General features: G+C 34.3%; 1 protein-coding gene across 4 annotated transcripts in view; it reads right to left on the bottom strand.

Moving 5' to 3' along the window:
* Window positions 1–15,279, bottom strand: part of gig (TSC complex subunit tuberin) — a 943,661-nt gene that overhangs the window by 727,755 nt on the left and 200,627 nt on the right. For all 4 annotated transcript variants that reach the window (XM_090415521.1, XM_090415523.1, XM_090415524.1 and 1 more), the window contains exon 9: window positions 828–876. In XM_090415521.1, the coding sequence (XP_090271647.1) occupies window positions 828–876 (49 nt within the window). The remainder of the gene's footprint in view (window positions 1–827; window positions 877–15,279) is intronic.

Genomic DNA, 15,279 nt, shown 5'->3' with positions numbered 1-15,279 from the left:
AGCTTGAAAAAATTCTGTGTTTGATCTGTAGAGCAGAGCTCAGACTTTCTAAAATAAATAACTATATATATATATACATAGATATAAAATCAAAATCCTTAGCCCACCCTCAGTACAAATGCACTGCGGGTTTATAAATAACCTTTTGTGGGTGGGACCAACATAAAAAAAAAATAATTTCAAATTAATCTTTTATGTTTTGGTACACTATTCTGAAATTGTGACCACTATTGATATAATAATCTACCTCAGAATTTTATAAAGACTGAAGAAAGAGCTGAACAGAACAGCTCTGTTGTGCAACTGGAAATGTGAACAGCAAATTAAATCACTTATCTTTCTACAACCCTTTTTAAGGTCATTACTGTGGATGTAGTAGATTTAATTTTTACAGTCTTGATCAGTGAAAGTCTATAAACACTATCTGTTTCTAAGCAATAAAATAGCAATTTATTACAGAAAAACTAATATGATTTGTCAAAACAAAATAATGAATTGATTGGGATAATTTGTGCTATATATCAAGCATATTACAGACATACTATACATAAGTGACATTGACAATTAGACTGGTCTAAATAATAGTTTAAAAAGATTATCTAATAAAGGCACACAATTCTGTTACTGACTATTGTGTTCCAGCTTAAAGCTGGAACACAATAGTCAGTAACAGAATTGAATCATGCAAACTGTGTCATTTGATAATGATTAATACTAGGGATATATCCCACGTATCCTTAAAGCAGTGAAAACATTAACAGCACGTCTTTTCTCTCTCTCACACACAATAACTGAATACATTTGTTAATGATTAGCACTCATTTTACCTGTAATTCTTCTCCTGATTTTGTTCTACAAGAATAAATACAGGTATGTCTGAAAATATACACAAATTATTTTAAGTAAAAGGGATCACTTTTTAATAAGTATAAACAAAACTATATGTTAACATAATATATATGTCAATAGTACTCATATAGAAACAAATAATGTATGATGAAAAGAATTTCAATTTACAACTGCAAAATACATCCTTAAAAAACTTTTGAATGGAACCGCAAATATAAAATACAATCATCGATGTTTTCGCTCCTACTATTTTACTGATGAACCAGTTCAAACACAAATGTATTCGAAGGCAGTAATTCTTAAATAGATGGATCTAAGGAAATCAGAATAAATGTAAAATCCTTTTTTTGTGCACAACTCCTGTGCACAAAAAAGTGATATACCTGTAGTTCTAATATACATATCATCATCATCAAATTCCTGCCATGTATTCTCAAGGGATGTACAGGACATGATAGTACTACATGAAAAATTTACATCATTACTAACTTCCTATCTACAATTTTCCTCCAAATCACTCTGTTACTTGCAAAGACTCCAACATTATCAGATCTTATATTTCTATTGTATAAGGAACTGTGTACAGTATCAATCCACCTATATCTTGGTATTCCTCTGGGTCATTTTCCTGTCAACTTTGCAAAGAACACTTGTTTTGCTAATCTCTCCTCAACCTTCTATTTAAGTGACCACACCACCTGAGATTAGCTCTGCTAACGCATTCCTGGATGCTGACAATGTCAAGTTCTATCCTAATATCTTCGTTTTTAATATGATATTGCCATTGATGCCATCTGTTCACGCCTATAATCTTTCGCAGGACTCTCATATCTGTGGTATCTAGTCTTTGGTCAAGTGTTTTACTTCTGACCCAGCTCTCAGATCCATAAGTTAAAATTGGTTTAAACACTGTCTTGTATACAGCTAATTTAGTGTTTTGACTAATTTCTCTCTTATTCCATATAAATTTATTGAGTTGACTTCCAACCATACCAGCTTTGTTGATTCTGTTGTCTACTTCCATATTTAATTTACCATCTTCACTAAAAACCATGCCTAAGTAGCTGAAATGTTTTACTTGTTCCACAGGTTCTCCATTCAAAATGCAGTTGACATTTTCGATGATTCTGCCTATTTTCATTGTTTTTGCCTTTTTATTACTGATCTTCATACCATATCTATTACAACAGTTATTCAATTTAGTCAGGGAATCTTGCAGACTTGTAGCGGATTTATTTAGAAGTATAACATCGTCTGCAAAAAGCAAAGAGCTGACATTAACATCTCCAATTCTGATATCATGTTTAATACCACTTTCCTTCATAATGTGATCCATATAGATAACAGAGGGGATAATGTACATCTTTGTCTCATACCAGATTTAACATTAAACCATCTTCCTGTACTTTCTTCAATTCTAATTGCTGATTTACAACTCAAATAAAGAAAGTATTGTTTGAAATAATGCCCCATTGATACCATATAACTGTAGCGTATCGAATAGCTTCTCTCTTGGCAACTTGTCATATGCTTTTTCCAGATCAACAAAACTTAAGATAGATTTTTGTTATATTCCCATGCTTTCTCAAATATCTGTCGTAAAATGAAGATCTGATCCTGACAGCCTCTATTTAGCCTGAATCCAGCTTGTTCTTCACCAAGCTTTTCTTCCACAATTCTTCTCAACCGTTTCTCAAGTACACTTGCATATATCTTACCAGGAACACTCAGTAATGAAATGCCTCTGTAATTCTCACATTCAGTTTTATTTCCCTTTTTATATATGCGTACTATGAGAGCTCTACTCCAATCATCGGGAATTCGTCCCTGTGTCCAGGCTTTCTGAACTATGTAGTGCAGCCACTGTAAGACTTTTATATACATACATCAGCAATTCTGGTCGAATATCATCTACTCCTGCTGCCTTTCCACATTTCAGGTCTTTGATGGCTTTTTCTACTTCAAGTATGGATATGTATTCCTGACTGTATGCCTGTTGAGTATTTTTTTTACCACTGTGCTATCGCTGCTTGTTTCATTTAGCAATTTTTCTAAGTAATTACTCCACACTTCAAGGATATCTTTTTCTGCAGTTTTCATGTCACCTTTATCATCTCTAACTCCTTTTACAACACTATTTCCTCCATTTCTAAGCTTCCTCAACAACCTCCAGAATATCTTACCACCTTCTTGATATTTATTTTCTATGTTCTTGCCAAAGTCCGCACATGACTTACTTACTTTTGTCTCTGTATTCACTACGAGCACAGGCTGACTTATTTGCCAGGAACTTTTTATATGCTTTCTTCTTTTCCTTCACTGCCTCTTTAACTTCCTGTGTCCACCATGGAGTTCTGATTTTAATATCCTTATAGACAACCTCACCACATAACTCTGTGGCTGAATCAATCAGTGTTTTCTTGAAGGCATGCCAGTGAATCTCCAAGGTTTGGTTGCTGTTCTCAAACTCTTTCATTTTTTCTTCAATAATTTTTGTGTATTTCAGTCTACAGTTCACATCTGACAACTGCTCAACTTTTATTTGCTTTAAAACTTTCCTTCATGTTATTCTTTTCAATATGAAATTCAATTTATCCTGCTCAAAACTAAATAGGGATCACTTCCAATTTCAAATTCTCTGTACACTCTGGTGTCCTGCACCAGGGAGAAAACATCAATATCAACAATAACATAGTCAATGAGACTTTTCTTATTCCTTGCCTCTTCTCTCCATGTGAATTTGTGGACATTTTTATGTTGGAACATGATGTTAGTAATAAGCAGTCCATGTCTTGAGCAGAAATCCAACAGGTGTTTACCATTATTATTAGCTTTGCTCTTTTCTGCAAATTTTCCCAAAATATTTTTGTATGTCTGACAATCATTTCCTACTCTGCTATTTAGATCCCAAAAAGGACCAACTTTTCCTTTTTCATTGTGTCAGTTGCTTTCTCTAAAGCATGAAAAAATTTCTCCACTTCTACCTTAGAAGAACCTTCTGTGGGACCATAGACACAAATAAGTCACATTGTTCAGTTTTCAATTCTTATATTTGCCCACATCACTCTACTTGAAATTGCCTGCCATTCAAGAAGATAAGCCTCGTATTTAGTGTTGAATACTATGGCTACACCTTCTTTTCATTGATTGTCATTGCCCGAATATAACATTTTGTATTTATTGCTCAGAAAGATCTCACCAGTTTTTGTCTTTTTTGTTTCCGTCACCCCTATTATGTCAATCTGGATCTGGTACTTATCTATTTCCTCAGCTAGCTCCATTTCTTTGCCATTCAGGCTTCTTATGTTGATAGTACCGATCTGCAATTCTGATGATATTGAGTTGGGGTGTGTCTTAGGATTTGTTCCAGTAGCTGACTTTTCATTGTTCGCCCTGGTTCCCTGCCGAAAACAACAGGGGCCTTGTTTAACCAGGCAAAGGCCAAGCAGCCATGAAATCCTATCATGTTGTACCATTATTTAATATTGTGGTTTAAGCCAATAAGAATATAATTTGGTTGACTAAATCACAAAATCCCAATATTTAGTGTTGAATACTATGGCTACTCCTTCTTTTCCTTGATTGTTATTGCCTGAATATAACATTTTGTATACAAAATACAAAATGATGGTACAACATAATACACACACACACACTGCTCAAAGCAATTAGGGGATATTTTGGTTTTCTTGTAAATGATAAAGTAATAAAAATGATTTACAAATGTAACACATTTATTTTAAAATATTCTTAATATACAACAGTGTAGAACACGCAACTGTATACAAAATCATGTTAAGACTTGTCGAAACGTGTCTTAGCCATATTAGCATGTGGGGGGTATAAAAGTGTGGCTTGTTGCGCTCAACTTCCACAGTGCAAAATTATCACTTCAATTGTAAACTTGTGTCACCCACCGCCCATTATTTTGTTAAAAATGGTAGAGCAACATGATATCCCGGAATCCACGGCTTGGAGCCATTGGTCGATTAGAAGCTGGACAAATGCAGTAAGTTGTCGCTCAAGCATGTCGTGTATCTCAAAGAGTAATTTTGCAACTTTGGAATCGTTTTCTGGAGATGGAAAATGTTTGCTGAAGTCAAGGTAGCCCATTTTCAACAACTTTAAGAAACGATCAGTATTTGCCATTACTTGCCAGAAGAAATCGAACATTTAACGCAACACAACTTTGAAGCAAATCGACACAGACAGTGCAAAATCATCTTTATGCCATAAGTTTATATGCTCGAAGACCAATGGTTTGCATTCTTCTTACTGCAAATCACAAAAGAGCCTGAAGAATTTGGGCATAGGAATTAGTCAAATGAGGATTGGGCTCATGTACTTTTTAGTGACGAGTCCAGGTTCAGTCTGCAACCAGAAAACTGACGTATCTTGATATGGAGTGAAAGTGGAACAAGAAATAATCCACAGTTTGTTTGTGAAAGGCCCCAAAATCAAGGTGTGAGTTTGATCTCTATTTTATCAGAAACTAAAATATCCCCTAATTGTTTTGAGCAGGATACACAAACACACACACTCAGGGTCTCTTTTTATATGGATCTTTTTTATGCAGATTTGAAGTTATGCGATGCATAACTTCAAAACTCATGTATAGCACACCCACAGATACGAGACCTTTCAACACTTCGCGCATGTCAACAGAAGGAGAATCCATTCAGATAATAGGGTAATCCAGCATTTCCCAAACTTTTCCTATGACGGAACACTTCACAAATCCTGAAATTTTCATGGAACACATTGGTTATTTTGTAATGTATTAATTAATAATTAATTGTTAATTAGCTGGTTTTTATTATTAAATAATAATTAATTAAACATCAATTAAACATAAACATCATTAAATTGATTTGTGCTCATTTTCATTGACATATCCCATTCTGATCACCAAAAATTTATAATATTATTATAAGTAATTACGAGTGAATGCAGACTTTTTCTCCTGTGTGCTGGTAGTTTTCCCCTCCTTTTGAACAACTCTGAGATTGCTTTGTAGGCTGGAGGTGGATGAATCACAATCTGTTGCATCATAAACACCCTCAATAAGAGATTTCTTAACACCAAAATTAAACAAAGTCCCTTGTCTCTTATTCATATTAAAATTTAAAGCTGTAGGCCTATTACTTTTAAAAAATCATGGCACTACAGTTTCGAAACAAGCACTTTCACCCTACAATATGAACTTGTGAAGGAAGTATTCAGTATTACTAAATCTGAGAACCGGATATAGACTACCTTGATCTTCAATTTCAGTGGAAAAATGTTCTTTATACTTCCTTGCTGATTGGTCACTAACATTTGCAACACAGATGTTGTTTCATTCAGTTTTGAGAACAGAGGATACGCCGCACATTGTTGTAATCGGTTTGCAGGCAATTTTTATGACTGGTCATAAGCAGCGGTATTCCCTTTCCCAAATGTTGAAAGGTTTCAATGTGTAAAAATTAATGATAATTCATGAATACTTCCACGTTTAAAAATACATGGCTTGGTCACTAACATTTGCTACACAGATGTTATTTAGACGTTCTGGGTCTGAGCTTTTCGACATATTCATGAATGTTATTCTCCTCAGAATATTCCACCATAACATATTTATTCATGAAAAATGCTTAGAAAACTAAAATGACAAATTCATAGAGAACTTCTCGAACCCTTATAAGTATTCCAGGAACACTTATTCACCTTCTGCTGAACACAGTTTGGGAAACCCTGGGATAATCAATCCGTATTATGGGATGAGTTGTTTATTATTAAACAGTGGAAAATTAACTTCTCTTTTATGATCATTGTAGTTTTTAAAGTGGTAACTATTTTACTTGTATACAGTTGGAAAATTTTACCTATAAAGCACGTGATTTCGCATGCTGTTGACCAATTCGTTCATCACCATTGTATAATGAACAGCGTGTTGCAGCACATTCTGGCGTAACATGATAACGTGTAAGCAGTGAGTGTTCGTGAAGTTTAATTTTCCATGTTTATATTGGATAAACTAGAAAATGGATCATTAACAGTAACTGACATTTGGAAAAAAATTTGTATTTTGGACTGCTTAAATCATGTTGCATCTGCTATCGCTGAAATAAGACCACAAACTTTAAATGCCTGCTGGAAAGCAGCTTGGCCTGGATGTGTTGCAAACAGTGCAACCATGAAAACATATACAATATCAGCTGAAATCATTACTTTGGCACATGAAATTGGTGGAGAAAGTTTTGATACATTTAGCCAGAATGATGTAGATGAATTGCTTGTCGATAATGCCTTTAGTGACGATGATATTAATGGATATCGATTAACTTTAGATATCGTCGAAGATCCAGAAAATGATAGTGAAGCAGAAGAAAAACCTGTCCCCCTCACTGCAAATATAATTCGAGAAAGTCTTGAACTGCGCAATAAATTGGAAAATCATTTTCTTGTTAATGAAACAAATTCTGAAATGAGCCTTTAAATTTCGACGTGAGCTGAAGAACTGTATGTCTGGATATCGCAAGCTGTATAAAATTTAGTGAAATCATCATCGCAAAGTTTAATCACTGATTACATTGTCAGAAGAAAAAAAATCAGCACAGAACGAGGGTGAATCTAATTCTGTTTGTGAAGAACCATTGCCTTTACTATAAAGTTCTGATGCACTGAATATCTCTTCTAGTGATGAAAGTTATTTCTCACCAGTTCGCAAACATTGCTGAATATTGTCTAATAGCGATGATAATTCTGATGACAAAATGTAAAAAAAAAAAAAAATTGTTACTTTTCAATAAAATTAAATGAATAAAGCTTTAAAACAATATTAGGCATTCTTATTTTCCTGAATTTTCATAAACATTTTTATGCGATTTTTGGTTTAATTCATTGCTTTGGTTTTATGCCGTTTTAGAAAATTATGGAACGTATCCCTAATTTTTCAACTTAAGTTAGGTCTTTTTTATGCGATTTTTATATGCAGTTTTCTGTAGAACGTATCTACCATATAAAAAGAGACCCAACTGTGTGTGTGTGTGTCTGTGTATATATATATGAAATAATGATCATTAACTTGGTTAACGTACATATTTTTATGAAGAATTGAATGACTAGAACCGAATTTATCAATTTTATCCTGCTCAAGACTAAATAGGGATCACTTCCAATTTCAAATCCTCTGTACACTCTGGTGTCCTACATCAGGGAGAAAACATCACTATCAACAATAACATAGTCGATGAGACTTTTCTTATTCCTTGCCTCTTCTATATTTATATTAAAACCTTTTTACTTAAAAAGGTTTTAATATTTAATATTTTTTTATTTAAAACAAAATTAAATTAAATTAAAAAAAAAATATATATATATATATATATACACACACACACACACATACAACGTTTTGTGTACAGGAATAACAATTACATGTGTTCTTAGAGAAGAAAATTCCCAGATAATCAGAAAGTCTTGTCATATCTAAGATCACATAACTCAAACTTAAACCCACAAGTCATGCTCACATCCTTTCAAACACAAGGCCAGGGATGAGTGGAATGTGTCTCCCATGCACAAGCTGTGGATTTGAATCCCATTGTGGAACGAATGTTACAAAAATCTGCATGTAGTGAATGATTTTTAACATCCACTATTGGCCCCATGCTTAGGAGAGGTCAAAGCAGTTGAAAAAAGTGGTTCCATCTTAGGTATTACGTGGCCTCGTTAGGTATTTATAGCAGGGTATTAATTAACATTCTTTACTCAAGCATCCCTAAATCATGGTTCCAAAGAGTGGAAACAAGGTAAGATAGTTCCACTACATAAAGGTGGCTCAAAAACAGAAGCAGCAAATTACAGACCATACTTGTAAAAATATGTAAATCGTATTGGAAAAGTTGGTTAAAGGTTAAATCCAAGAATGGGAGGATAGGAATATTTCACCTGGGGAGGGGATGGACATGCCTTTGTAAAAGGTAAACCCTGCCTTATTAGCTTATATTTAATAATAAAGTAACAGTGGAATTGCATAAGAGAAGTGGCTATACAATGATATTGCTGAACTTTTCAAAGGCATTTTAACGAAATACCACATGCAAAACTATTACATAAGTTTGAGCAAATGGGAATGGATATGAAGCTAGTGGTATGGATTGGGGGGGGGGCATGCAGGCATCAGAGAGTATCATACGGTGGAGTGGAATTTACGAGAATGCCCAGGGTATTTTCGTAAATGAAGACTAGGTACTAGGGCTGCTAACTGTTTAATTTGTGTATTGATAATACAGGGAATAATTTAGAAAGCAATATTCAAATGTTTGCTGATTATGCAAAACTAAATAGAGCAATACCATATTTATTCGAATACAACTTGCCATCATGTATAACTCACATCCCTGATTTTACTTCACAAATAAAAAATTAAAAAGTTTCAAATACACCTCACATACGAAAAAAGTTTAAACACGTTCCCGTCGAGAAAGTAGTAACTTGCTTACCACAGTAAACAACATACCCTTCCCCAACAGCCACTATACTGCAGACACAAGATAAACAAGTAGTTTTATTGTATCACTGAATAAGGTACAGAGACATTTGCAGTCTGTGTAATATATTTGTCAACAAATAGTGCAATCAGAAACAACTGGGATAAAAACGGCACTAATTAATGAATCATATGTTCCCTCTGACAGAAATCATGCTGTATAGACTCAAGTAAAACCGTATGTATGTTGTACCACCAAACGCAGTATCTAACTAAAAACTGTTGTCCAAATTTTCAATTACAGTTACATCTCGAGTTACGTAACACGCTACTTATGTAAATTCGCAGTTACGTAATAAATCTACTAGCAAGTATGAACGCATTTGCGGCTTTGCGCAGGTGTGTCTTTGACAGCCTTATTGCAGTACAGTAGTAGATGCCTCGAGCAGTTAGCTCAGTCGTTTATTATCGCTGCTAGTTTCATTGTTTTCTTACCATTAAAATGGAATGCAAATGCAAAACTGAATGCACTGTGAATAAATCTAAAAAACAATGCCAAAAAATTTAATGTAAGGCAGTGGTATGAGTAGCAATTGAACATTTTATTGTATGTATGTAATTTACAAATTCGACTTACGTAAAATTCGAGTTATGTAAAGATTTATGGAACGCATTACACGTAACTCAGGGTGTGACTGTACATGAAATAAGTATTTGATTATTCGAAATTTTCAATGTCATTAAGACAGATCACAAAGACTAACTTCAAATAAAATTCTATCACCAAACTGAAACTAACCTGCTGTATAATGTGTGCGAGTCCACCCACCAGCCCGATGCGGAAACAGTATGCAAGCAAGCAGCAATAAAATTCAACTGAAGAGTTAAACTTTGTATCAGTTGACCCACCCATGCGATGCAGAAGTGGTACACAAACAGTAATGAGAAGTCCCATCGGAACGATAAGTGGGCGAGGGTGAAACACCACCCTAATGTGAACGTGTTCAATCTAAGAAATATACAATGAATGTTGTTATGGCAGTTTCAGATATTTTGGAATTCATTTAAAGAGAATCAGCATTTCAACTCAACAACTGTAGGCTTGCCTTTATCGTTGAGTCACACAATCATTTGTCAATACTGCACCAATCATATGCATGTCTTCATAGCTGATCAATATCTAACGGTCTACCATTGCTGTTCGTTTCATGCTCTGCTTTCAGTTCTCATTAGTCATATGTGAAGGATTGTTCATTATGTATCTCAAGTCTTGTAAATTACTGGTAATTTTTGCTTGAAATATGGAGAAACGCTCAAGTTACAGAGCTGGTTTTAAACTCAGAGTTATGATAAACTCAAAAATCTTATGATTCCAAAATGATAAAAGGACAAGCAAAGAATGAAACTGTGTGTTTTAAGTTAATTGCAGAAGCACTGTTGCTAAAGATTCAAAAATATTGCGTGATGAAGGTGAGCAGCCGATTGCATAAATAACTTTGATAATTAAAATTTAAATGCATTCATTTTTTAGATAATGTGAGCAATTATAAATTATAATGAATACTGAGAATTTAATTATAAATGTTAATTTAGTTTTTGCCTGAAAAACTTTAGTTTCCGAAAATCCCTACATACGAGGGCTGTTTGAAAAGTTTAGTAAATTTCCAATAGACAGTGAAACAATTCGTTCATTCTTACCAGTGTCGTACTTATCTTTTTCATGAACTTTGGCAAAATTTTAGCCATGTGTAATGCATGGTAAACGTTTAAAATGACCGTGTTCGCATTTTTCATAAAAATGGAGAAAAACAAATTTTTGTGCAGTGATAAAACACTTATTTGAAGAAATGCAGATCAAAGCCAAGTTAGATGCAGTTCACAGGGACTCTGCACTAGCATTAAAGACTATTTATTTTTGGATAAATGAGTTTAAATATGGTCGTAAGTCCTTCGAAGATAAAGTATGCTCCGGATGCCTGACTGAGGTCACTATGAAGGAAATGATTGACAAAATCAATGGTATCGCTAAGGAAGACTGCCGAGTGAAAATGCATGAGATTGCTGAGATTGTAGGCATCTCAACTGAATGGGTGTATAATATCCTGCATGAAAAATTGCACATGAGAAAGGAGTGTGCATGATTGTTGACTGTCGATCAAAAACCCATTTCAACGCAGTGTTTGGCGATGTTTAATCGCAATTCACAGGATTTTTTGCATCAATTCATGACTGTAGATGAAACTTGGATTCACCATTACACACCTGATTTATGCTGTATCTATGTTATATTGTATTTATATATATCAGAGTTAACATAAATTATAACTCCAACTTCCTTTGCTGCTTACACCCAAGTGCATAATAGCTACAAGAAAACTATCAACTTATCCAAATTGGATTTTGAAAGAGCTAAAAGCATGAAATTTGCATCATAACCAAATGGCAGTCATGCTTTCTGGTCTCTTGCCAAAGCTATTGGCAGTAACTTCTATCCAACATTGCTCCCTCACATGCAGGGGTTCTGCATTATCACAGAAAAAGCTAACCTTACTTCTCCTCTATTTCCTGTATGGTTGACCCTGACAATTGTAGCCCCAAACACTCACTACAAAATGCCCTCTTGACCTTTCACCAGAAAGAAATCAGAAGAATCTTGTATTAGATAGCCAAGTCTCCTGGTCCTGGTGGTATTTCTCCAATAATTCCAAAGGCACGTGAACTCCAGAGCTAACTTCCATTCCACGTTGCCTTTTTTTTATACTTCATATTCCACTGGTATCTATCCTGCAACAAGGAAATTAGTACCCACATACAACCCATTCCCAAGGGTGATAGATCTTTACTAGCAAACTAATATCCAGGATGAAAAGCCAAACAGCTATTTTATCCCCTTAATTTAAACTAATATCCAATTTCTATCACCTCAGTTTTCTCTAAAGTAATGGAAAGCGCTATCAACATTCAACAACTACATTACTTTGAAAGTACTAAACTAATCAATGGTCACCAGTATGGATTCTGCCACTGTCAATCAACAGGGAGATTACTTATGTCACCCATCTCTGGACAAATATTATGGTAAACTTTGGCAGGTGGTTACTCTTGATATTTCCAATGGTTTTGACTGGGTTTAGCACAAGAGTCTATTAAGAAGGTTCACACTGTTTGGTCCAAATGTGACTTTTGCAACTGGATTCCAGCTTTCTGACTGGATGCAAGGTATACATGATGGTGGAGGGTTTCTTATCTTCTGTGTAACTACTGCTGGGCTCTGTTCTTTCACCCACTATCTTCTTTCTATATATCAAAATCACTACAAAATGTCCTCTTGACCTTTCACCAGAAAGAAATCAGAAGAATCTTGTATTAGATAGCCAGGTCTCCTGGTCTTGGTGGCATTTCTCCAATAATTCCAAATGCATGTGAGCTCCAGAGTTAACTTCCATTCCATGTTACCTTTTTTAGTGGTCAACTGGACATATTCCAGTTGACCACTAACACAATACACAGATTTCCTGATTACAGCACACTACACTTCACCTCATTTGACAAATGAGGAGTTTAGCAGCATACTGGTGTAGTTCAAATGGGCAGTGTAGATCCTCATTTGGACAACACAATCTCCAGACCAACCACTACTATCCTAAATTCTGATCTCCAAACCATTCTTTGAGGTTCAAAATTACCTTGTCAGTTTCAACACTAACAAAACATCGTTCTATCTTATCTATCACAAAAAAAAAATAATAAAAAATAAAAAAATAAAAATTCCATTGTCTTCTCTTAACAAAATCCAGATGTGTAGGAAAGATGAGCTCTTGGGATCACCTTATCATGAAACCTCTCTTGGTATATGTGCATTACAAAAATTGCTTCTTCAACATTCAAAAGATTAGAATTTCACTTTTGCTCAAGATAATATTTCATCTCTGAACAGCATTAATCATATACAAATCATAAATCAGCCCAACATTAAACACTATTCTCACATTTGGGTGATTCTTCCAAAAGTTCCCTAAAAATACTTGACTCAATGCAGAAGAGAGTAACTAGGTTACATAATGACCATTCTTTCAAGAATTCACTCCACTCACACAGATATTCCGTTTCTGAGCCTTAAAATTCTCTGATAGAACAAATTCCTCCTCCTTATTCATCCCTTCTACTGCTGCCTTTTGGAAGGATCTCTCATCTTATGTGTTTCTGAAGGAATACAGCCACAACTTTTCAAACTAAACATGAAGAAGTTCCTTCCCGTCCACGCTACTAACATACTATAGCTTGGCCAACCTCTCGTATATGAGATTATCATAAAAATCACTGGAACCATAACCACGAAAAAGACGTATTATTCAATTTTTCCATTCTGAAGTTTCTTCATATAATTCTACTTAAAATTAAATCTCATTTAGAAGCATATCTTATTATGGATGAAAATTGTCTGGCTGTCAAGAATAGTTTCCTACTGACTGAATAAACTGTTTTATGTTTATTATTCAAAAGGGTCTCACCAGTTTCTATTGTCTGTATAAGTTCTCTAATGGGATTTGACTATATTTCTGCTATTTCTTGGCCAGCTATGCCTCTTTTCCACTGACTTCTTACAGCGATGTACCTATCATCAGTTCTGTTGAGGATGTTCAGGTAGCTAACTGGAAAATCACTGTTTTCTGTTTCCCTTATTCTCTGATGAAAACAGCAAAGGAGATGGCTCCCTTGTTGTTGAGTTGGCTCCCTTATAACCAGGTGTTACCTAAAAGCTGACATGATACATTATGACGATACAACATATAAGATTTCAACCAATGCAGAATGCAATTTAACTAGCTAAGTCTGAAACTGTCAGTTCATTCTCAATTGTTCAGCATAGGGATTGCAATAACAGTAAACCAGATTACTAGTAAACAAAACAAAAATCCTTTATAAATTACCAATGATTTGGTATTTTCTACTGGTATTTTGGTAAATCAACAACATTTGTAACATATTGACTTCCAACTACAAGATTACTCATAGTTTGCTATCTATATTAGGATGCTAAGTATAAGTTATCTTGCATATTTTTCATACTGAATATTAGTATATTAGTCTTGCATGGGACTAGAGGCTTTCAACCAGCTTTGAAAATGCTTTTACTTAAGAAGCATTCAAGGTTACAGTAAGCAACAAAGTGAAAACTATATTAACAATTACATATTTTTGAAGAGAAACTGCTACAAACCTACTGAAACCAGCAGCAAGTTCACAAGTTAGGCCAATGCTTGCTGTAATAATTTTCATATTGTCTAATTTAATAAAATATAGTTCATTGTTTGAATTAACTGCTTGGACCTTAAGTGTGGTAATCATATGTTAATGCTAACAGTCTATTGCTTACATTATTTTCTCAAATATTTCATGATTAATTTAACTTTGTAGTACTAGTAACTAGTATAGTTAACAGGTTCAAGCCAGGCTATGTCTTGTGCATTGTATGTCAGGCAGGAAAATGCTTGATCATATATTCATACAAGATTACCATCAGTATCTGGCCAGCATATTTTTACAAACTGTTAAATACATATGACATGTAAGTTTCAATTCAGTAGACTAATTTCTAAAAATATTATTTGTGAACAACTTACAGAAAATCCCAAATGTAATGTTCTCTTATTTCAAATTTAAAAAAAAAAAAAAAAGCAGCATTTACTTTTGAAAATTTGCATTACAAAAATCCTTTCTTTCTGCACTAATGAAGTATATGAATGAATAGATTTCCCTTATCAATTACTTGGAAATAGGTTGTCAGAGCAATGCGTTTAATTTAGTGTTAACAATAAAACTTCAACTTTGGTTGGATTATATCTGTGCAGCACTGTATGTATGGGGGAAATCATGTTTTCTACTATACAACAGTAACAAATTTCAGTTGTTTCCAATAAGGTGCAACTTTGCTTGCATCTGTGTAGTATAGTGTC

The sequence above is a fragment of the Typopeltis vanoorti genome, chromosome 3 (genome assembly GCF_054136105.1).
Source record: "Typopeltis vanoorti isolate ZY-2024b chromosome 3, IOZ_Tvanoo_1.0, whole genome shotgun sequence".
Taxonomy (NCBI): Eukaryota; Metazoa; Arthropoda; class Arachnida; order Uropygi; family Thelyphonidae; genus Typopeltis; species Typopeltis vanoorti.
Note: the sequence above shows the minus strand (reverse complement) of the source record. Positions and strands in the feature narration are given on the sequence as shown.